At 44.8% G+C, this 23,395-nt stretch overlaps 1 protein-coding gene across 1 annotated transcript in view; it reads left to right on the top strand.

The window, feature by feature from the left end:
* LOC149356178 (uncharacterized) overlaps positions 1 to 21,607 on the top strand; it is a 28,315-nt gene extending 6,708 nt beyond the window's left edge. Inside the window, exons 4-7 of the mRNA XM_089576271.1 lie at positions 267 to 294; positions 8,670 to 8,731; positions 17,462 to 17,684; positions 21,495 to 21,607. Of these exons, the coding sequence (XP_089432397.1) occupies positions 267 to 294; positions 8,670 to 8,731; positions 17,462 to 17,684; positions 21,495 to 21,607 (426 nt within the window). The remainder of the gene's footprint in view (positions 1 to 266; positions 295 to 8,669; positions 8,732 to 17,461; positions 17,685 to 21,494) is intronic.
* Positions 21,608 to 23,395: the final 1,788 nt, after the last annotated feature.

Here is a 23,395-nt window from a genome sequence, read left to right as displayed (position 1 = left end):
CTAACAGTGGAAAAGGGCTGCCTTCCTGCAGGAGGTGCTCACTATTAGTAGGATTTAAACAGTTCAAGAACTGCATGTGAAAAACAGCTGCACAGTGTTTAGGTTGCATCAAGACAGCTGTGCACTGTCAATTGATTCTACTTTTGTAATTTTAGGTATGAGAAGACAGGGAGCATTTCTGTACAATTTGTGTGCTCATCTTCAGTGTTCTGAACCTGGCATGTCTGTTCAGTAATTTGATGCTTCTCTTTGTAAATTCTTCCCAGATTCTTCCGTATTGGAATCCGGCCATGGGCAACTAAGTGCGAAATGTGTGCAGCCAAGACTACCTGGAGCAGCAGGTTCGTAAAGCTCTTTTGCAACGCAGAATGGCATAGTGAGGTTGCAGGTGTTTGAGCATTTGCTATTGAATCTAGATTACAGCACTATTTACACTGGCCAGCGCCCACGTGACCAACTGTGTGAACAAAAAAAACGACAAAAATGACTGAAGCAACATGTCATCCTTGGAGTACACCTAAAGCATGGTCGTTGTGAGCAAGTCATTGTCTCATTCCACCGCAGCCGAAAAGAACGAGTGAGAGTGCCACCTGAAAAAGCACTTCTGGTGTTGAAACAGGTTCTCTGTGCCGGTTTCGATGCCAAAAGTGTTTTGTCAGGTGGCGTTCCCACGCCGAGCTGCAAGGACCAGAACATAGAGGTGGGGTCTGTTGCTTTTGCCCCCAATTTTCTTGGGGAAAATTGCCGATCATGCCTGATGTGGTTTTGTTCGAAATGTTTTTTTTTAATTTCAGGGAACCTACTATTGATAAAAATGTGCTGAAATTTTAGTGGAAAGGAACGATATTTCTTCATATTTTAAAAAATGAGCACTGCAGTGCCAAGGAACAATGAATATAATTTTATATTGCCATTGAAAACATAAAACAAACTAAAGTGCTATGTTTCCATGAAACCTTGCCATTATCGGTGTATCCCACCGTGTGACTACAACTCGGTGAAACATTACTGATTTGTTGCAAAAGGCTCAATGCTTTCTTCTTTGATTATAGTTTACGCCTTCTCTAGTGTGCATTTCAATGAAAAGTTATGCTCATTACATTGGCAATGAAGTGCATTGAGCTTGTGTCACTAGACAGCGTCGCAGTTCTTTGCATTTATTGGATGAAGCAGTAAACATGATCCGCTGAAACTTGTCGACGAGGCGTATGTCACTGCGCCATAACAACTTCGGGCATGAAAACTCAAATGGATGTTGCTGTATACTAAAACTGAAATTGTTATATGGAAGGTCAGGTTTGCATTACACTTTGGTACATTACTTTTCCTGGTATGCAATTGGTATGCAATTGTGCACTCTGACATGGTTTCCAAAATTGGAATGCATAAAAACGGGTGCATCCACTGATTGAAAAATTTTTTCTAAAAATATTCTGCAGCATTTCTAACAAAGCTGTTGCAGAATCTAGCATCTTAGACAGTAATACCCCTGTTACATGGGCAGTTTCAAGCAAAGTTGTTGATTAACTTACTCTTAACAGCCTTTTGTGTGTTTGGTTGTGAGAAATTCTGTTGACTAGGCGAGTGTGACAGGTCCATTGACGTCCATCTTATCAGTGGACCTGTTCAATTTGGGCCGCTGACTTTAGTCAAATTCAAGTGTAGTTCAGATCTCAATAGCTGTTGGCACTGGCTTGTAACACAGCTTACTGCTATTCAGTTGAAATGACAGTCAGTTGAAATGGTGTTTAAAGGGGTCGTGTAATAGGGGTGCAAGTTTTCCATTGCACTGGAAAAGTTGGGTGCTGTCAGTTACATTTACTGATACAGAGTGGAAGGCTAAATAACACTAGTGTATGCAAGATGCAGTTCAGATGCAAAAAACACTAAGCCAGGCAGAATATAAAGGGAAATGCAGGGAAGTCAAGTTGCATAAAACTAAATTAAAAAATAGAAGAATATGCAGAATGTCAGAGATATTCGCTAAAAATGAAACGATTTGAGGTGGTCATTAAATTTCCAGTCCCCAACCGTGCTTCTGAGACCCTTAGCAAGTGTGCCAGCAGCAGCAGCAGTCCTCCACAGACTGCGTCTGCTTCACCTCCGCTACAGGCAGCAGGTATCAACTTTTTGTGCTTTCATGCTTTTGAGACACCCTGATGTTGTTTACCTCAGTGCAGAATTTGTGTTAACTGCAACAAGAATTTTAATGTTAGGGCCTTAACTAGTCCGTTCTAAGCAGCATGAAATGTACCGAATTTGCATGATAGTAAGTTGACCCCCGTATTGCGTGTCAGAAAAAAGCAAACAAACTTGGAGGTTGCTTAAGCTTCGCCTTTAAAAGTAGAATGTGATAGAATTATCTGGCCACCGCCACTTATCGTCAGCCGCTATTGGCAGCCACATGCAGGCATGGCCGTGGTCACATTCCAAAATCAAAATGTGTCAGTCACTGGGCTACTCATCAACACTTGCTCCATTGTCTTCACTAGCACTGCCTTAGTCGTCGCTTCTGCGGTCTGACAGCACGTCGTTCTAATACCGCCATCCAGGTAAATCCCTCACTGCGAAAACAACCAAATTACGTGGTTGTTCACGAACTCCTGCACTCGCAAACAGCCACGGCACGATATCACATGGAACAACTGCAAGTTTTGCCTCACTGCAGCTGCCACACCTGCCTGTATCACTCATTCTGAGATAACGAACTTGCAGCCTGGCACGTAGTTGTTCGTTCCTTCAGCACAAAGAATGGCAGCCATCTTAAATGTAGCCGTCAACAAGCGCTGGACGCTTAACGGACCCAGAGCACAAATGGTGATTGATGAAGCACTTCATTAAAAAATGGTAAAACGTGGCCGGCAGTTGTCAAATGCGTCAAACAAAGTCACAAAGAAACTACATGCGAGCACCGTCGGCTCTTCCATCAGCTACCAACTCTCCCCAGAAGTGCTGCTATTCTGAGTGGTAATGCCGTCGCGATTGGAACTTCGGCCCTTCCATCAACTATCGGCATTTTTTTACTGCTGAATGCATTGTTGAAAGTAAAAGCAAAAGCCTTCTGAAAAAAAAAGCAGGATGGTCGAATGCAAACATAAAATTGGAACCACGCGCATACCTGGTATCTAGTTTCTTTCGCCTTTATTTATGGCGCTATGGTTTGGTTTCGATTGTAAGTCGAGCCTACTAATTCAGATTTTCAAATTAAAAAGAATGGGTCGACTTAGAATTGTGTTAATGCGCTACATTATTTGATCATTTCGCTGGCATAGATTGGTCCAGCTGCTGCTTTTCTGGACAGGGTGCAGCCAAGCCTAATTGATTTTTCCTGAAAGGAACAAAGCTTTCACTAAATATAAACTCTTTCACTGAAAATGAAATGATCTTATGTGGTCAATAAATTTCCAGTCCCTAGACTTGCTCCTGGGACTCCGAGCCATCATGCCGGCCCAGCTTCACCTCTGCCGCAGCCAGCTGGTATGAACTTTTTATGCGTTTATGCTTTCCAGGCACATGTTCACCTTAGTGCAGGAGTTCTGTTAACTGCAGCCTTGCTGGTGATTTTAAGAATTTTAATGTTACAGCCTTAATTTGTCCGTTCTAAGCAGTATGAAATGTACAGTATGTCATCATTTCACTGCCATGCACTGGTCCTGCTACTGCTGTTCTGGACAGAGTCCAGCTAAGCCAAGTTGATTTTCCCTAAAGTGAATGAATCTCACTAAATATTGTCAGATAGCAGGTATATTCTTGTTGGAAGCACTGCATTTGTTCATACAGCCGTGCCTTGTTAATATGTATTATCGGGGGCAAAAGTCACTGATCCATCGCGCATGGTTGCTGGAGCAGCTGAGAGCATATCACTGCGCACTATCGCGGTCGTGCACCTGGTGAAGAGACCGGTGCTCGGCGCATGCCAGTCCTTTGTTAATTGTGAGTGCGCAAATTCTGTCCCTCCTAGTTGCCGCTCATCGGTTGTTGAGCTCATGCCGCTAGGTGCTGTTGCGATAGCAGCACGCCGCTGACTCATCAGTGCAGAGAGCCACCTCTCACTCGGTTGCGCAAGTGCTTGCACAAGATTATAATTGCGCTTGTCGCTCGTCTTCGCCACTTTTCAGTGCAGCGCCTAGGGTCCCCTGAGGTACTCAGGGGTCCCTCATGTGGAAATTTGCTAGCTTAATAGCTTTTTGTTTCTGTATTGTGTAAAGGCACTCCTCAATGCTTGCGCAAGTTTGTAGCATCTTGCTTGACCTTTTAAATCGAAGAGGCAGTAGCGCGCGACTGGTACGCTGGAAATGCGTTGTTCGTGGCATAGAATTTTTGCTTTATTTCTTTAGTATGGCTTTCTTTAGTATTTCTTTGGTATGGGGGAGGGGGCGCCCAGCGGCACCCCCCCCCCCCAAACAACTGTTCATTACCGTGAAGTGCATCCGCAGTGAGCTATCTAGGTATTGCGCAGATGGACATGGGGAGCACATGCCTACCACTGCACAGGTGTAGTTGAGTGCCCGCGTAAGCCGATCACGGTAGTGGATCGCACTACATGAAAACTGCAACAACTGTTTTTTTTCTTTTAGTCATCAATTTTCTTTTCGAACATAATTGCTAGAAATGGCAAAAGATGGTGCATAGTGGCACGTCCTTTTTCACCGTATATAAGTTGCACCAATGAGAAAGCTAAAAAAATACTTATGCACTGGAAAATACAGTATGTGTTTGACTGTGCCAAACAATCACTTTTGTGCACCAAAAAGCATTTTTTGCGGCTCCAAAGTAGCTTCGGCCAATTATATCACTGCATTCATATTGAGTTCATATTAGCAAGGCACAACTGTAGACGTGCATGGCTTGTTTTCATAGCAAAGCCATTTATTCGCATGACAGGCCTTGGATATTTCCTGTAAAGTTGGAAATAGTCGTTACAGGCCATGTGAACTGTTATCTCGCTGCCAAGATTGTCATTGTGTTGGATTGGCACTGTGTAGAAATGCTGTGCTATTGTTCCTCATTTGAAAATTATTTTAGAAGGTAGGATATTTGAATGCAACTGACTAATGTGTCATTCTTGTTTCGTGAACAGTAAGCGACCCTGGATGCGAAGCGCTTTTTGTTGCCGGCTCCAGCCTACAGCCGGTGGCAAGACGGTCAAAAGGTATGTACAGTCAGGGACAAAAGTCTCAGGACCACGTGCTCCTCAAACGAAGCTTATAGCTCTGCTATCAGACAGCGGCTGGATACCGCACTAGTGGAGATGAAAGAACAAAAAAAAAACTTGTACCTCCACAAGTGTGGTCTCCAGCAGCCGACTAATAGCAGAGCTATCGGCTTCGTTAGAGGAACACGTGGTCCGGAGACTTTTGTCCCCGACTGTACGCTGAAGAAAACGTAAGAAAGAAGGATCAGAAATATGTTAAGCTATTCTTAGATGCATTTCCACGCTTCCCTCGTCAGTAATAATGCCTTGGAAGTAAAAACAGGCGTAACTTGGGTTGGGAACATATAATTTCATGTGTGGCCGGCTTTTCTGATTACCAAGCTTCGGCAGGCCATTGGCAGCATGCAGGTTCGCTTGTGACCAAATATCGTGTTGTGGGCAACCTTCAGAGCATGTTCTGTCCTGAAGGGTGGCCTCATGGATAGGGAAGGGAGCTCTTCGCTGCATCACGTGCAGCTGTTTCATTGATGTGCTCTCATGCATAGTGGAGATAACGTCAAGTTTTGTGGGATGCGCATCATGAAGGATCCAAGAAGGTCAAGGTTCGTCTGACTGGAAGAAAACTATTTACGACAAATTATACTTATTTAGCGCAACCAGGACAGAAACGCGATGAACGAAAGACAAACACCAGCAATAGAAGAGTGTTTCATTCTTTGTGTTGCTGACCTGGTTGCACTAAAAATATCATATTTAAATATGTATAGTTTGTCAAATCCAACTAGCCTAACATCTAGCTCTTTTCAAACTATTTGCTCTCGACTCGAGGGATACTCATTGGCGGCTGCTCATTGACACAGTCATCCCTTCTTAGATGGGGTTGAGAGCCGAAGACAGGAAAATGGGACAGAGGGCAGTTCAGATGAACTAAAGTGAAGACATATGGGAGAGGGATAAAAGTGTGCTCTCCGCTGAGCGGTTCAGTGTGGGAGAATGTCTATTGTGCCCAATTGTCTTTGTGGGCACAAGTTCTTAAAATTATCCAAAATTTTAAATTAGCGATGCTTTTATGTTCAGAATCAATAATGCATGGGGTGTACTAATGCCCATAGGGGCCCAGAGCCATCTTTGGCCCTGCAAGTAATGTAGATAGGCTGGCTGCACAGGTACATCCTCCATCCCCAGTTCTAGAGGGTCATTTAAAAGAAAGGCTGAGTGAAGTTCGCGGTGCCGTATTTTGTTTGCTGCATCCGGTCGCTTTATGGGAATGCCCATTACGTCCTTTTTCTTAGGCCCTCCGCACAACCGCACAGAAAGGGCTCAGTCAACCCGGCGGGAGAAGTCAACCCGGCGGGCGCCGAATGGCGGGGGATTACGGGAGACGTCAAACTCCCCTCATGGACGGAGTCGTTAGGTGGCATCCTGTGTGCACGTGTGTACAGCGAAGCTTACCCGCGTCACAGCGCGTGGCTTTTGTGCTATGTCGGCAGCGGCGTGCTTTGACGTATTGTCACGCTAGCTGCAGGCATGAGGAGCGACGATGAGAAACAGATGGATTGAAGTGGCTTTCCTGGAACTTGAGTCAACCGGACGTTGGGAAAGTGGGAAAGTGAATGTTCGCGAAGCTCGCAGCAGTGATCGTAGAAAATGTACATATGTGTACCGTATCGCGAGGGGTTACCTTCTTTCCCCAATCATTCATTGGTTGTATTTTTCTTTCCCCAATACGTTATTGGGTGGATGTGTGTGCAGTACCTGATTGGTTATTCTCTCACCGAGAGCGGGGACATAGGATTTAAAACCCGCTGCTTCGGCAGGACCGAGGGCTGGTTTCGTCACGTAGAAGTACGAGCCAGTCAAGTGTAAATATCTTTTCTCCTTGCTTGTATCTTCCTTTGTGCTTTTAATTGCTATAAAAGTTTAACCTCTCCAGAAGGGTCCTCTTGCAATGTGATTGAGCAAAACGAATCTGCAAGACGTCAAGCATCCTACAATTATCTTCAACAGCAATTCCCCTCTAACGAGATCTTAAGAGAGGATTTCAACTGGCGCAGCCGTAGAGGGGACCTTTTTAACTGGCTGGTTTGTAAAATAAACACAGCACGCTTTCCTCATGTGACCTGTGAGGAAGGGCTGAGGCCTTAAATTCTATTGCAGTTTCAGCGGGACTTGTGGTCTTGAAAAGTGAAGCTTTTCCTGTAACTTGACAGTACTCTTCTCTTTTCAAGCTCACATGAACTGAAAATAAGTGCTCGAGTGTAAGTCAGGGTCTCAACCTTCGAGAAAGAGTGAGAAACATGTTACAAGTTAGTAAATTGAGATATTTTCTCCTACCCAATTTTTTAAGGTGGGACGAGGGTCTTAAAACTAACTTTTTTATTTATGGCTGGAATCAAAAATATTGCACACAGATGCATTTTTCTATTCTGATTCCAAATATGCAATCATAATTGAGCTGGTTCTCTTAGATCTTGGGAAGTCCAGAATGTAATTAGGTAATTTCTTACGCAGCTTTAATGAACTTTATCATTGCAATTTGTTGCTTTTATTTACATGAATAGATAGCCAGAGAGTTTCTATACCCGATGACATTCTTCGTTTTTCTCTAAAGGCATGTCATCCTGACATACTATGTCGAGAGTAAGAGGTCACACTATTTTACACGGCAACTCGTTAAGCTTATTGTAAATTGCTATTTATACGTGGCCTAAACCAAAAATTTAAGAATGTCATCGGGTATGGGAATTTGCTGGCTATCAATTCTTGTAATTAAAAGCAACAAAATGCATTGAGAGAGTTCATTAAAGCTGCGCAAGAAATTACCTAATTACACTCTAGAATTTAAGATAACTTTTGATCTAAGACTACAAGCTCAATTATGACTACATTTTTGAAATCAGAAGAGAAAAACGCATCTGTGTGCAAACTTTCATGACATTCTAGCCACAAATAAAAAGGTCTGTTTTAAGACCCTCGTCTCCCCTTAACTTAGAACTTGATACAACAGCTGGTGTTGAGAAAGATAGCAGCCTGTGACATTTCTGTGAGAGGTTGTAATGTTTGTCCGTGCTGAATGTCGCCGGCATGCAGCTTTATCACAATGTGACGCGAGATGGAACTAGGTTTATCATTCTTAAATGAGCGCAGCCATGTGCAACTGCTTCCATGTTGCTTCAGATTGTCGTGCTTGCTTTCGTCCCTTTATCTCATAAGCTGTTTGCCAGCTATAAATTGAGTGCGGCCGAAAGCAGTCGTCGATTTGACCTTTGATGCCACCGCCAAGTCAAGTTTTTGTAGGCACAAGGCAGCCGAATAGAGAACATCTATTGAAAGCCTTTCACTGTCTGTCAGACTGCCGTCACTACCGTGCGAATGTTATCATAAACCATTGGAAACCAGTTCCTGCAGCATACAAAGGATCAAATAGCATAGCACGTAATGAAGCAGTCTTTCGAGCCAATAGAAAAAGAAACTACGTTTTTTGGTTGTTAATTATCCCACTGTTTTTGTGCAGCTCTTGGGCCGGCAGCACAAGAGACTGACCCAACTGTTGGGGTCCTAAATGAAGCAGGAGAGGTGGGTAGTATTTTGCCAAGTTCTTCGTGTTATACTTGTCAGCAGTGAAGGGGAAGAAAAATCATTTCTTGAGGCATATTACACTCATGAAGGTTGTGATTTGGGCGAGTTGGTACTGATTGACTGGCATATTAGATGCCATGCATGCCTTTTTTTGTGTTATGGTTGTGTCCAATGCTTGTGACCTGGAAAAATTTTAGTATTGTTCCTCGGTTACATACACATCTTTACTTCAGTAAAAGTTTTTGAATTCACATTTCACAAGGATAATGAGTTTAAATTAAGTTTTATTTTAAGAAGCAAAAGTCATTGAAAAAAAAGCCAAAATTGAGATCATGGTAGAAAGTACTTGCAACTCAAAATATTTATTGGTGATGATCTGTTGTGACTTACTGCTTATTTTACTGTGAAAGTAATAGTCATCACCTTGTCTCTCGAAGCGTGAACGTGATGCAGAGCATGATATTTGCCCTCCTCAAAACTGCAAAATAGGCGCGCGACACCAGTTGCCTCCGTCACTTGCAAAGCAGAGGGCTGCACCAACGCCTCTTCTCCCTCGTCTTTCTCGTGTTCTTCACCGACGACAGGTTCTTTTCTAGTCACATGCACGATGTTGGTTAGAGCACTGCATACCACTGCACTTCTATTTGCGTTGACCAAGCCTTTGAAGCCGCCGCGGTGGCTCAGTGGCTGTGGTGCTCGGCTGCTGACCCAAAAGACGCGGGTTCGATCCCGGCCGCGGCGGCTAGAATTTCTTTGGAGGAGAAATTCTAGAGGCCCGTGTACTGTGGGATGTCAGTGCACGTTAAAGAACCCCAGGTGGTCGAAATTTCGGAGCCCTTCACTACGGCGTCTCTCATAGCCTTAGTCGCTTTGGGACGTTAAACCACACAAAACCAAACCAAGCCTTTGAAGCTGCCCTCTTGTGCATCATGCAGTCCTGCAGGGATGATCTTGTACTGACTGGGCTTGCTAGCTGCTTCCGTGCTTGGGCCCACATTGGCCACACTGAAGCTGCAGTGACAGAAACAGTTCGTGATCGTTCGTTTAAAAATTTACATACTTATTGATGCCCTGAACCATTGGCTGCAATGCTGCCGTGGTGTTTGACGGGACAAACACAAGCTTAATAGTCTTCAGCTGTACGTGAACTGTGTACGCGGAACAGTTATCTGTAATCAAGAGCACTTTTCTGTTGCTTAATTCGAACTTAGGGTCGTGCTTTGTCAGCCACTGCTTTGAATATTTCCTGCGTCATCCTTGCCTTGTCATTTGCAGTGTATTGTAGGGGTATGCGAATATTCGATAATTTCGAATATTCGATCGAATAGCATGGTATTCGATATTCGCTTCAAACCGAATTCTCGGTATTCGAAATATCGAAGTATTCGTCTCGCGCGAATAGTGTTACTGGGACGCTTGCCCGCTTGCTTTATGTGGTTTCGGTTCCGAGTATTGCCGCATAGATGGCTTTTTTTTATCGCGCTTTCAACGCTCGGGGGTCAGTCAATACGCAAATCACGATCAGGCCGGGGTGCGAACCCAGCGACAAACGAAAGAAAGGTGAGGGCGACGAGCTCTTGCGAAAGATCCTGTGTTCTGGCCGTCTTCGAACCTGCGCACTAAGGCTGCCATAAGCCGCGTCGCTGCCACCGGGTCGAGGCAGACGCAATGAAGGAAGAACACAGCCGACAGTCGTGTAAGCTTCAAAACAAGAAACCTCAGTTTATGTTGTTGTTGTTGTTGTTGCGACTGAGAGAAGAATGAAAAGGAAAGTACACGGGCCTGCCAACTGGCTCCAGCCGAACCACCACCGCTGCCACGTGCAGATAGAGGAGAGTTAAAAGATCAGAAGAAAGAGAAAATGGAAAGAAAAGACGCACGCGTCGCAGCAAGAACCGCGTTCGCCAAAGCGAACGCTGGCTGATAAAACAGATAAGCGGCCGTAGCCGCGCTTCGTCACCACCTCTTCCCTTAGTTTGTTGTTGTTGTTGTTGTTGTGACTGAGAGAAGGATGAAAAAGAAATTGCACGGGCCTGCTACTGGCTCGAGCCAAGCCACCACCGCTGCCACGTGCAGATCGAGGTGAGGTAAGAGATCAGAGCAAAGAGAAAAAGGGAAGACAAGACGCCCGTCGCAGCAACAACTGCGTCCGCCGGAGCGGATGCTGCTGAAAAAATCAGATAAGCGGCCGAAGCCGCGCTCGCCGAAGCGAGGACAGATACACAATCACCCCTTTAGTTTGTTGCCAGCGAACCTTTATATGTTTGTTGTCAGCGAACCCTTTATATACTCTGGCTGGCGGTGACGTTATCGATGAGCTCGGACGCCGCAAGTATTCGAACGCGTGCATCGCTTCGCCTCGTTCATCGCCCCCCCCCCTCCCACCCCCACACACTCTTTTTTTTTCCAATAGAGCTGCGGAAAAGATTATCTGATAGGACAGATGCGAAAATAAACACGCAGTCCTACCGCACTACCGCTTCACTAAATCAGGTGACGAATCATGGTTACCGAACATGGGCGACTGTTCTCGGCAGCATTGAAGCAAGCCGTCATATTACCGGGGGAGGCGAGAAAAATTCAGCGGCAGCGCGGGGACTTGATGCCGCCGAAGTGTATACTTACTTCAATGGGAAGGGCTCATTTTCAAATATTCAAATATTTATTCCAACATTACACCATACAGATATAATGTCGAGGATGGCAGGCAAAAAGCCTCCTGGAGGCTTGACCGGTCCTGCATCCTGGTGTACACTTGGCAGAGCGGCGGTGGCAGTCAGCTCATCAAAACACAAGAAGTGAATAAAGAAAGCCCAAAACAAAACATAGAAACATTCACAAATATGTATGAAGGAGAGACAGAGGTATTAAGGAAATAATAAAGACAAAAATATATTATATTACATTTTATGCAGTATAGGAGCGTATGAAGGCTTTAAAGTTTGACGGGTTCATGCTTAGAATGTCGATACCCATTTCAATTAGAGAATTTAACAACCTTGGTAAATTATTCTCAAGCATCTGTTTGCTATAATTAGTTCTGTATCTCGAAACATTCCATATTTCTGCGCGGCGTGTGGTGTAGGCAGGTACATTCTGATGCAGGTTCGCGATTTTCACTAACGTAAAATTATGTTTCCTGCTGCTATAGTAAAAATCCCGCAGAAGTCTGTATGTGTAAATGTCGTGAATCTTTCTTATGTTATACTTCTCGAAGAGTGGTTCAGTGTGTTCCGTAAAGGATACATTGGCAATAATACGTAGAGCCCTTTTCTGCATGATTAATATATTATTAAGATTTGATTGTGTCGTTGTACCCCATACTAAATGACCATAATTAATGTGCGAGGCAAACAAGGCATTATACAAAAGTATTTTAACAAAAGTAGGAAAAATGTGTCGATTGCGATTTAGCATACCAACCGTACTGCTTAGCTTCTTGAGGACTGAATCTGCATGCTCGTCCCATTGTAGGCTGCTGGAGAAGGTTACACCAAGAATTTTAATTGAGTTAACAACCTCAATTTGCATAGACTCGAACAGTATATTATGGTACTGTGGGATTTCTTTTCCTTGAGTTCGGAAAATTACTGCTTTTGTTTTACTGCAATTAACCTGTAGGCAATTTTTTTTCGACCAAATCGAAAGTCTCCCGAGAAGTTCATTTGCCATTCTTATTAATTCTGTGTAATTGCGGGACGATAAAAAAATACTCGTGTCATCTGCGTACATTATAAATTTTGCTTCTTGATAAATCGATACTATATCATTAACATAAATGTTAAAAAGTAGCGGCCCGAGAATACTTCCCTGTGGTACACCTGAGATTATGCTCTGGGTTTGCGATTTGAATTCGCTTAATGAGACAAATTGGTGCCTGTTTTTGAGGTAGGAAGATAATAAAGCGAGAGGTGTGCCCCTTACGCCGTACCATTCTAGTTTATTGAGGAGAATATTGTGATTGATATGGTCAAACGCCTGAGTGTAATCAACAAATATACCGAGAGTTAAAAGCTTGTTTTCAAAGTTTCTTAATATGTGCTCTTTCTGATCTAAAAGCGCTAGTTCTGTGGACTTCTCTTTCTGAAATCCATACTGTGCTTCGGTTATAAGCTGGTGTTTACTGCAAAATGAAGACAGCCTACTGAGGATAATTTTCTCAAAACCTTTAGAAAAAATGGGGAGAATCGATATTGGACGGTAGTTTTTTATATTCTGTTTGTCGCCTTTTTTAAAAATAGGAATTACTCTTGCGGTTTTCATTCTGTCGGGAAAAACCCCGCAAGAGATACACATGTTATAAATGTACACCAGTATAGGGGCGAGTTCACGTATGGCATATTTAACAGGCCGTATCTGTAGGTCGTCCATGTCGCAGCTGCGTGAATTTTTAAGGTTGAGATAAATGGAACACACCTCCTCACTGTCAGTTGGCGCGAAAAAAATGGAATTATTGTTTCTGGGTGCTGTGAGGTCATTGCTAGGACGAGCATTCTGGTCTGTATCTTTTGTTACAAAGTACTGATTAAATGCATCAGCAAGCTCCTGGTCTCTCACTAAGCGTCCATTTAACGAAATCTCTTGTGGTTGTTCCCCCTTCTGTTTCCGTCCTGTAAGAGCATTTACCTTGTTCCAGAGTTTAGCCGTCTGTCCGGTACAGGATACAAGTTCCTGAATATAATACGCGTCTCTTGCTATTCTTAACTCCTTAGTTAACTTATTTCTGAAGGTCTTAAACAATTTGAGATGTGAGGGTTCTCGAGTTTTTAGAAATTTCGCATACAACCTGTCTCGTTTTCTAATTTTCCTTAAAAGCTCATTGGTTACCCAAGGCTTACGAATCTTTTTATTTATTTTTTGCTCTTTAGAGACAAAGTGTTTCCTGTATACTGTCACAAAGTGACTTATGAAGGTATCATAAGCCTCCTGTGCTGTATGTTGTAAAAACACGGTATCCCAGCAAGTACCTTGTATGTCGATGCGGAAAGCCTCTAGAGAGTTTTCAGTGATGCTTTGCAAGTTTATACATGCTTTCTTCGTATTCGGTGCTCTTTCGGGTGCTTTAACGGACATACATATTGGCATATGGTCGCCTATACAGCAGCTTAGTACGGCACTGGAGACACATGGCAGATCGTAGTTTGTGATAAAAAGGTCAAGTAAAGTAGCTGACGTGGAAGTTATCCTTGTTTCAGATTTTATAACATTCGCGTATCCATAGGATGCAAGTAGTCTTTCAAAGTCTATTGATTTGCGAGTAGCACCTTTGATATCAATGTTGAGATCGCCGCCAATAATAACTCTCTGCCTATTCTGACTTGCAAAGACAAAAAATTTCTCAAGAAAATTGAAAAATGCACTATGGTCTCCATCAGGGGGCCGATAACATGTAGCAAAAAGTAAACAATTGGCTTCAACACAGAGCATTTCGTAGTCATCGGTCACCGAACAGAAATCAGATAGCAAATCAGTTTTCATAGAGTCATCTATCAACATTGCAACACCTCCGCCACGTCTTGATGTCCTGTTCAAATAAAATGTGTTTTTATTGGGCAATCTAAATACCTCAGAATCTTCATTACACCATGTTTCACTAAACATAACAACATCACAGTGTATGTTTATGCCAGCAAAGTAGGCCTCCAACTCTGGAATTTTCTTATTTAGTGACTGGACATTCATATGAACACAGCTCAGTCGTTTTGAACCCAAGTTATGAAGAGTGAACCATTGTTCTTTTGGTATAGATTGCAAGCTGTCCATAAGGAGAGAAAGTTTCAAAAAGCTACAAACTAGAAAGGACGTCTACGAATGTAGAGCGTCTAAGTCACTTTCACATTTGATAACTGTGGCTGTTTCACCTGGAGCCCTGCGCACGAGAACCTTGCCGCCTGTGTGCCACACAAATTTGTAGTCTGCTCCTTTCGCCCATTCTTTAGCGAATGTAAGCAGCTTCTTAGACCGAGACGTCATATTTTCACAGATGTACCGCTTCTCGTCAGGTCCATTCAAAGCTTTCCTTTTAGCCATGAAAGCATTCTTAAGTTCTTGGCGAGCACAGCGCATTATAATCCCTGGTGTGTTTCCTGGTTTTGCTGGCAGTCTGTGGAGTGCTACCACGTCCTCTCTAGTTAGAACATTTAGGTTTGATTTAGCGTGTGATAACGTCAAGCTTATTGTGCACCCGTTGAGGATTACTGCCGTTAACGCTCGGCATCGGGGAGGCTGCGGACGAACTTTAGTAGAACGAAATGATCGCATCCATCTATGACTTGCGTCTTTTCTTGCTTATTCTGACTGCTTGCGCATTGGTGGGAGCGGAACGCCGTCGTAATCAGGGCATTGAGCCGTCTTCGGTGGTGTGCCGCATTCCGTCGCCGCAACTCAGAGCATTCTTGGAAGCGCGATCCTAAGTGCTGCTCGGAGGTACTACCGGGGACAATTTCGCTAGGAGGCGCGAGCGGTACGAATGACGTTTCGCTTGCGGCGCGAGAGTTTTGTACAGCCGCTTCCATTCTTGCTAGTCTGGGAATGTAACCGGAACGATGTTCCGATCCTTCAGCTTGATAAACGAAGAAACGCTCCGGCAAACAGCAGCCGTGTGCTGCTAGTGAAATGCAAAAAAAAAAATGCATCGTACGACACGCCTTGTCTGAGTGACGGCATAGACCGGGAAGAGCGCCAGATAGCCGCACTAAACCCAAGAGAGACAGAGCTGAGCCGATGTTTCCTTACGAGCACCCCTCGGATAGCGAAATAGACGCGCCAATCTCCGGCCGCAAGGTGACGGCGATGCATTTGATCCATGGGCAGCGCGTCCTGAACGCTCTGTCCCCGACAGTACGGCCAACCTGTCGGTGCTGTGGGAGCTTTGGATACGCGATGGTGCGATGCTGCCAGTGCTTCTAGGAGGTCCGGCCAGCCTATGTTCCATTTTAACATCTTTGGACGCAGCAGTCCGATCGGCGTAACCGAAAAGAAGGCGCAATCCAAGCCAAGAAGTGAGGATCCTAAACTATAGAAACGCAAGCAACGCAAGTGGCAAGTCGGTGCACCGAACGTGATTGCCTAGCTCAGTGTTGGACATTCGACCCGTTCGACCACTGGTCACCGGTAGTGCAGAATGTCCTTTTTTTTTCATTATTGTTCTCAGTGCTCTTGCTGCAGTGTAGTGCAGTTACTCCTATGGTTTCAATTATTGGTTGTACTACTGGTACCGTTCTGTTATACTGCAATTTTTTATATTTTATCTCCAATTTCTTATTAGAAAGCAGACGGTATTTTTGTGTTATAATTTTTTATTTCCAAACCGGTAAAAATTGTTCTTAACTCACTTTAGGTGCTCTCTTAAAATTTTGAAGCATGGTTTTAAATAAAGCCATATGCAGTATGTAATGCCATCGTGTGTTAGGAAAATAAATGGTTTTAGAAATGCCTACTGTCATTTAGCCTTATTTTTAGTGCCAGAAGTACTATTCGATCTATTCGCTTCGAAATTATTCGAAGAAATTGCTATTCGCTTCGAATCAAAAAACCACTATTCGCACACCCCTTCTTATAGCATTTGGATATTCTTGAAGCAGTGAGGTTTGAGAGCCTTTCCTATAATAGGGAGCTGCAGTTTCTCTGTCCTATGCATGTTTGCCGCATTCATGACTTTTATGCTCTTGTTCCATTTCCTTGCACAGCTATCTTCGTTATGTGTCATCTTGCTTGGCAACAGCTTGTAGATAAGAGTGGTTTCGTCCACATTGAATTCTGCATAAACGTGTGTAGGGGCTGCGGTTTTCAGGGTGTCGCCCATATACGCGCCAACAGGGGAGCGCCAACAGGGGAGCGAATGGCATTTATTCTACATTCAGTCATTACTCACGGAGTCTTCCTACTCTTGGCTGGTGCATGCTCGTCCCACAAGAAATCGCACAGCATGTCTGTTGTCAACGCGTAGCCATTGATCTGCACTTCTATCACATAGCAGAGCAGCTGTTCTTCCGGTTCAGGAAACTGGCATGACTTGCCTCAGGTAGCATGCTTTTTGCAGCTTGTGTTCCTCAATGCATCCATCCTTTTGGTTGTGCCGTCGCCGAACGCACTACTTGTCCACATCGAATTTGCTGCCTTCCGCATGCTTGCCATGTTCGAGTCAAACTCCCAGCCGTGTAGCTATTAAAAGAGTAAGGCACTTAATTTTTGTGGCATGTTTTCGTCTCTACAATGATGCGGCCGGAAGACACTATGCATGAATCACCATGGGGTACTCACTATTGACCGCTAAATAATTTATAATCGTATTTTTCTGTCACGCATTTAGTGCTGTGCCATATATATTTCTTGTTTTTAGACCGCCATCTTCTGTGCTGTTTGCTGCAAAGAATGAGTACCAACTCGCCCACCTGACAGCAGTCCTTAGCCTGTTGGTCTTGCGATGTTCCGCAAAAAGGTTGCAAATTGTGAGGGGCATATGTTGTCACTTGGTTACTGCTAGGATGAATAAGTGAAGATTTAGAGGTGCTTGATTGCATCTGCAAAGATGATCTGAAGCTGTTCCTCAGGAATCACATTAAAAAACTCTGCTTCATATTTCTTACATCTTTTACATGTCTTTTGTTTTGCCTCATAGGCCACAGAAATAGGTATTCTGATATTAGCGGAGTTTTAGGTCAAGTGAGCTCTGTATCTAAAATAATATTACAAACCATTTATGCTTTGCTCATAACTGTTCTTCAGGTACATGTTGGCCATGGCAATTACTTAAGTAGTTGCACATGGGAGCGGCTGCTGGGGTCTGCAATGAACTCCACCTTTTGTAAACAGTTGGCCGTGTCCCTGTGGGGCAGCGAAACACAGGCGCAGAGGAGCCTGACAGGCACTCTGTCAAATAATGCCCTGTCGAAAGGGCTGACAAAAACGTACCCTCCACTGTCCCCAGTGAAGGTGGCTTCAGTGTCAGGTAAGCTAAAATCATTAGACTATCGCAGTGCACTATGCATTTCAATAAATCTGCTTTCAGCTGCATGTGTTTCATCACCAACTCTTACTAGTGTCCTATACTTTTTTGTTTTAGTTTGCAATGTGGCCCATTGTGTTCTGTATAAGGTACAGTCTCTGTCACAAGTTTTACAGCCCAGGGGGTTCACTTCCAAGCTTTATACTGGGACTCCAGAGCATTCCTGGAAGTCCTACTTCTTGAAGGAGGCAGTACCAGAAATCTTCTCATGTCCAGGAAATTTGGAGCACTAGAGATCCATTAAGAACGACACAGTGTGGCTCAAAAGAAACCCCCTGGGCTCCAAACTGGCATGCACTGTTCGCTTCTGGGGAATCTTCTTTTTCTGCTGCCGTCACAGTGGCTGAGTGGTTGCGGTGCTCAGCTGTTGACTTCAAAGACACAGGATCGATCCCGGCCGCGGCAGTCGCATTCTGATGGAGACAAAGTGCTGGAAGCCCGTGTACTGTGCGATGTCAGTGCACATGAAAGAACCCCCTGTGGCTGAAATTATCAGAGCCCTTCACTATGGCATCCCTCTTAGCCTGAGTCACTTTGGGACGTTAAACCCCATAAACCCATTTTGCTACTTCTCAGTTTCGCCGATGGCCTCTGCAGGCCAGCGAAAGCTCCCACAAGTTGACGAACGGCAGTTTTTTACTCCATTTGTGGCAGTTTTCCATGCGATGAGTAAATCCCTACATAGACGCTACATCATTGGCGGCAAAGGTTGCCAGACGTGCAAACGTTTCCGGTAGTTTTTCTGTTGCTTTCTTCATGCAGCTTGCAAAAGATGGTTTACTAGGCTAATAAACGGTGAGGTTTTTTGTGCTTTTAATGTGGTGCAACGCACTGATCTCCACTAGGTGGCTGGATGCCGCATTCCCGCTTTCCGAGACGAGCGCGAGTGAAGCCACCGGAAGTTGGACCGCTTGTCCCGGAAGTCGGGTGTCTGCTGTGTATTTCAATGCAAAAAGTCGTGTCTTTCGCCCTTTCGTTCTCAGTTTTTTGCGTTGTTTTCGTGTGATGTCTGCTGTTATATGAAAGGAACAAGCAAGCTAACGCGAGAAATGTGAGCATTGTGTGCTGTCGTGCCGGCGCCCACATTTCGCTGGCGGGCCTGTCTAAACAAGCGCTGCGCGCTCGCCGACGCTCAAAGCAGGCCCAGACTTTCTCGGACAAGTCGCGACATGCAGCGTGACTCATCCAGCCACGCCGGCGCCGACACGGACCCTTCCTCCTTCCCTCCTCTCCGTCGGTGCGGGCTCCTCCGACGCGTCATCGGCCGTCGCCCCTCGACCATTGGTCTAATTTGAACGGTGGCCAGTGATTGGAGGATTTGAACGGCTGGCTGCCGTAACCGTTTCCAGCGGCTTTAAAAGCGGAGCCGCGCTGAACCCGAGCAGCAGACGGGCAGCAGAAGAGCCATCACGCCGGAGCTACGCTCGCCGCCGGGGCCGCCCTTCGTCTTTGTGCTGCCCGTGGTGCTCTTGGCCCTTGTATCATGTAAAAGCCCTTGTACATACTGTACATAAAGTTCATTTGACTCACCGTCGCCTCGACCGTTTCCTGGCTCGGACTCCCAGTCCCAACAGTGGTGGCAGCGGTGGGATGCCTCAGTCCCAACAGTGCAGAACCCTGTAATTTCTGCGAAAGCGAAGAAAACAGGCATGCAGGCCTCACCCTGCCTCGGCAAAGGGGTACGTGCATTAAACACTATGTTCTTGCCTGGTTCTTGTATTCCGAGCGTAAAGGAGAAGTAGTGGAATGACGATGAGGCTAGGTCACCTTAAAACCGAATTTTCGTGCAGCAAAGAAAAGGCACAGCGCGAGAGGAACGACTGACAAGAAAGGCGAATGGTGCAGTGCGCGTGAGAAGCGCTGTTAGAAGTCAACTGCACCAAGCACCACGAATTAAAGACCATTCAGGCTTAACTTGCTACAATACGAAACAGTACATGACACGCTCCGTCGAAAAAGCAGTACCATACCTTTTGGAGGCGCTAATGTGAACCAACCGAACACCGTCGACACCTCACCAGATAGTAGCCTAGCCGTCGCTCCGGTTTTGTCTAAACATTATTCGGAAAAATTGTCACTGCAATGTCAGCTGCCTGGTGAAGGTTTTCGTCTATTCTTTCTTATATTTATCCCCCATTGATAGCATAACTTGGGCTTGAGCGTGGGAACAAGCATCGCAGTAAAGAGCACAGTTGGCGAAGCTAGGCAAACGAGACGACACCGAGCCGAGTAGACGAGGCTCCATACTTGCTGTGCGTAGCGGCGTCCTGTCGTCTGCTACTGTAGTCCCATTGAGATGCAATGGGCCCTTATTTTTGAAACGCCATTCCCGAAGATTCCGCTGGTTTCCTCGCTCAGTTGACGGCGCAACAGGAAGGCATTGTCATGGAATAAGACGAGAACGGCGAAAAGACGAAATGCTAAGTGGGAAAACAAAACTGGAACTGAAAAACCGTGCTGAGGTCCGATTTCATGCACTGCCAAAGGCTGACTTCCGGGACAAGGCCACTTACTTCCGGTGGCTTCACTTTCGATCGCCCGATGCGGCATCCAGCTCCCCTAGTGGAGATCAGTGGGTGCAACGTGACAAAAGACATTTAAAGACATGCCATGCTCTTTTTATAGCCAAAGGCAATTTTTCGCCTTTTTCTCACCTTCATTTGCCGTTCATGCTTCCTCGAGGGACTGGGGTTGGAAGAAGGTTTCTATAGCAGCTCCTCGTCTGCAAAAATGCCGAGTAGCATTCTTCAATCCTAACTGCCCATCAAATGGAAGAGCAATTGTTTTCTCCACTCCACAGAGTGGAGATGGGGTGTCGAGTTGAGGCGCACTTCTGAATTTGGCGGTTACCCTTTCATAGCCAGCAGAGATGCGCAATAAACTTTATTTGCTGTTAATCTCCCAGATAAGCACTAAAACCACTTCATTCCTCATCAATGCACACTCTGTGTAAGGAACTTCGTCACTCCATTTGTCTCCACTTTCGTGCATGCCATCCCAAATTCAGGGCCCGTATAATTTTTGAAATTTTGAGATTTCTTGAAAACCTTTGCAATTTGCTGCACCTCTCTCCTGTTTTTCCCCCAAGTCCCAAACCTACGCGAGTGTAAGTGGGTTTTTAAACTCCAGCTAAATTTTGTTATTCATTAAAGGGCTTTTCTCTCTACCGCTTTGCTGGGTGTATCGGAAGTGTAATATTATGCACCAGTGTCTGAAGCTTTGTTCCCCAGAGCTATTGGCCCGAGGTAGTAATTTTAGAGCGTTGCGTTCTGAGCCTGGTTGCGTTTTGAGCCTCAGAGTTGTGCTGATTCCATGGATAGAATCCAAGATGGCAGCCTCCAATGCAGCAGTGTATCCAAGCAGTTGTCATGGGAACCGAGGTGGTTACATAATGGAATAAAATAATAACAGGTGGCAGTGTGATGTTCGAGCACCACAGCTCGAAACTAAACTATGTCGATCAGTATATGTATATCTGTCTGGCAGGCATTAAAGTCTGGCTGCTTAGTCTCGACATTCGTGTAATATTTGTGGGTGAACCGTTTGGCACAGAATGTACCAGATGGTGTCATACGATTCAGCCTGTCGTTCAACATAAACTTAGTAGTTAAATTAGAGCCTATCTCGCAGCACGGATTCGAACTGGCGACCTATGTTAGGTGTATTAATGCTCGTTATTCGATCACTGCCCCAGCATCTGCTCATTTTTTATATTCAACCACACTAACATTACTTATTACCCCATCTGCGCAGATTCCTTCTGGCACTATTTGAAGCAGAAGGGTTGCTCGGCTGAGGACCTGCAAAAGCGCCGCAAGAAGGTGACGCGCTACCTGGCACAGAAGTGCTGTGACCTGCGGCGGTAAATATCTGTTCAAGCCAATAGTCTGTTATATGCATGAATAGATTGGGTAAGCTCATGTGCTCACAAAACTCGTAAACTTGATTGTATTTCCTAACTATCTGTATGGGACACTTAGGCACTGGAATAACCTGCAAATATTACTGGAATTTTCCTACTATAGTGAGATACTGCTTTACCCAATTTCTGCTTAAGGGTAGTCGACTGCTCAGATGAGCGCACGGAAGATTATATTTATGAACCAGACTGTTAACAGCACTTATGTACCATGTTAGCAGACACATAAAAGCAAGGATCGGGAGTGTTTTCTAATGTTCACTGGGCGTTATTGAAGATAGCATCTTGTGATTATTTTCTTGTCATCCAAAGTAAACGATCTTCCCTTTGCGTTCATGTTTTGAGACTTATGAGACCGCGCGCAGCCAGGCTTTTCAGCGTGGAAGAGACAGCTTTAGACAAGGCATGCAAGCGCTCTGTTCCTGCACATTAAGTAGATGCCGGATGAATCTTGAAAAAATTATATGAACGACACGCCAGGAATATGACTACTCCAACCCTTCGGAGATGTGCAGCGCGCAATATACGGCCATGCCAGGACATGTCTTTCTGTTCAAACTTTCTCTAGAACCGCTGTCACTACGCAGAAGCAAGTAGCAGTATCTGTACTAAGAATTCGTATCTTAAAGGAAAAAAAGAAAGCACAATGTTCACCTTTGGCACGATTTCTGCAGTGATGTGCGTTCTGCCGGCTGACAGTACACTGCTTGCTTGGTGTTGTAGGCCTAACCTGCGCTTTACTCAAGATGTAGCGGGAAGCGCTTTTGAACTAGCCACCAACTATCACAGAAATGTCTAATCTTGTTACCGCCTCTACAATAACTTTATGGTGGTATGAACGAGCAGTTTATTTCCCCAACGTCCTCGTAAGTGAAGCGCGTGGAAAAACTGGCCAGGCGGACCGCCTCGCACTGATGGATGCGGGTTGCATGCACGGACTCAATCTGAGCCGTCGGCAGACCCGTCATTACAGGCCATGGTGCACTTGGTCACACGTTGCATGCACGTCTCCGTCTTGATTTCTATTTGGAAACAGCTTGGTTGACGTCACTCCTGCCAATAAAGTGCTCTGCATGCCAATGCCTCTCACATTCCGGACGGTTCCCGCCAGCCATCGTATGAAGCTGGGTGTGCATATTCTTCAGTTGTATAATTGAGGCTTTTAATGAATTATTCCTATGGATTTACGTCGGGCCCTTGCCAATTTGACGTTAAATGTGGATCGTTCCATGAAAGGGAAATGCATAATTGAGATTCCACTTATGACTTTTGTAACATTTGCATGCATTTGTTGTGTATGCATACTATATATATTATTGTTCTTTTTCTTCGGCTAGGACAGTCGACAAGAGAGACCTACTGAAAATCCTGTATATATGTTAATAAATAGTCGATTTGCTCCAAGTGAGATGTTATTGTGCCTGGCTGTACTGCAGGAATGCATGGAATGTTCAGTCAGACTGCTGCTCTGTACTGCATATTAATTAACAAATAAAGCGTACTTGATAATGACTACAGGAATACAACACACTACAGAAATGCACTACAGAAGGCAGACTACAGAAATACTACACTACAGAAGACAGACTACAGAAATACGACACTACAGACTACAGAAGATAGACTACACAAATACTACATGCCCAAAATACGACAGACTACAGAAGTTTTCTGTCGTAAATTCCTGTAGTGCGTTTTGACTGGGGATGCAAGCAGTGTAGGCTTAGGAGCGGTC

This window comes from Amblyomma mixtum, chromosome 3 (assembly GCF_055824585.1).
Source record: "Amblyomma mixtum isolate Tamu chromosome 3, ASM5582458v1, whole genome shotgun sequence".
Taxonomy (NCBI): domain Eukaryota; kingdom Metazoa; phylum Arthropoda; class Arachnida; order Ixodida; family Ixodidae; genus Amblyomma; species Amblyomma mixtum.
Note: the sequence above shows the minus strand (reverse complement) of the source record. Positions and strands in the feature narration are given on the sequence as shown.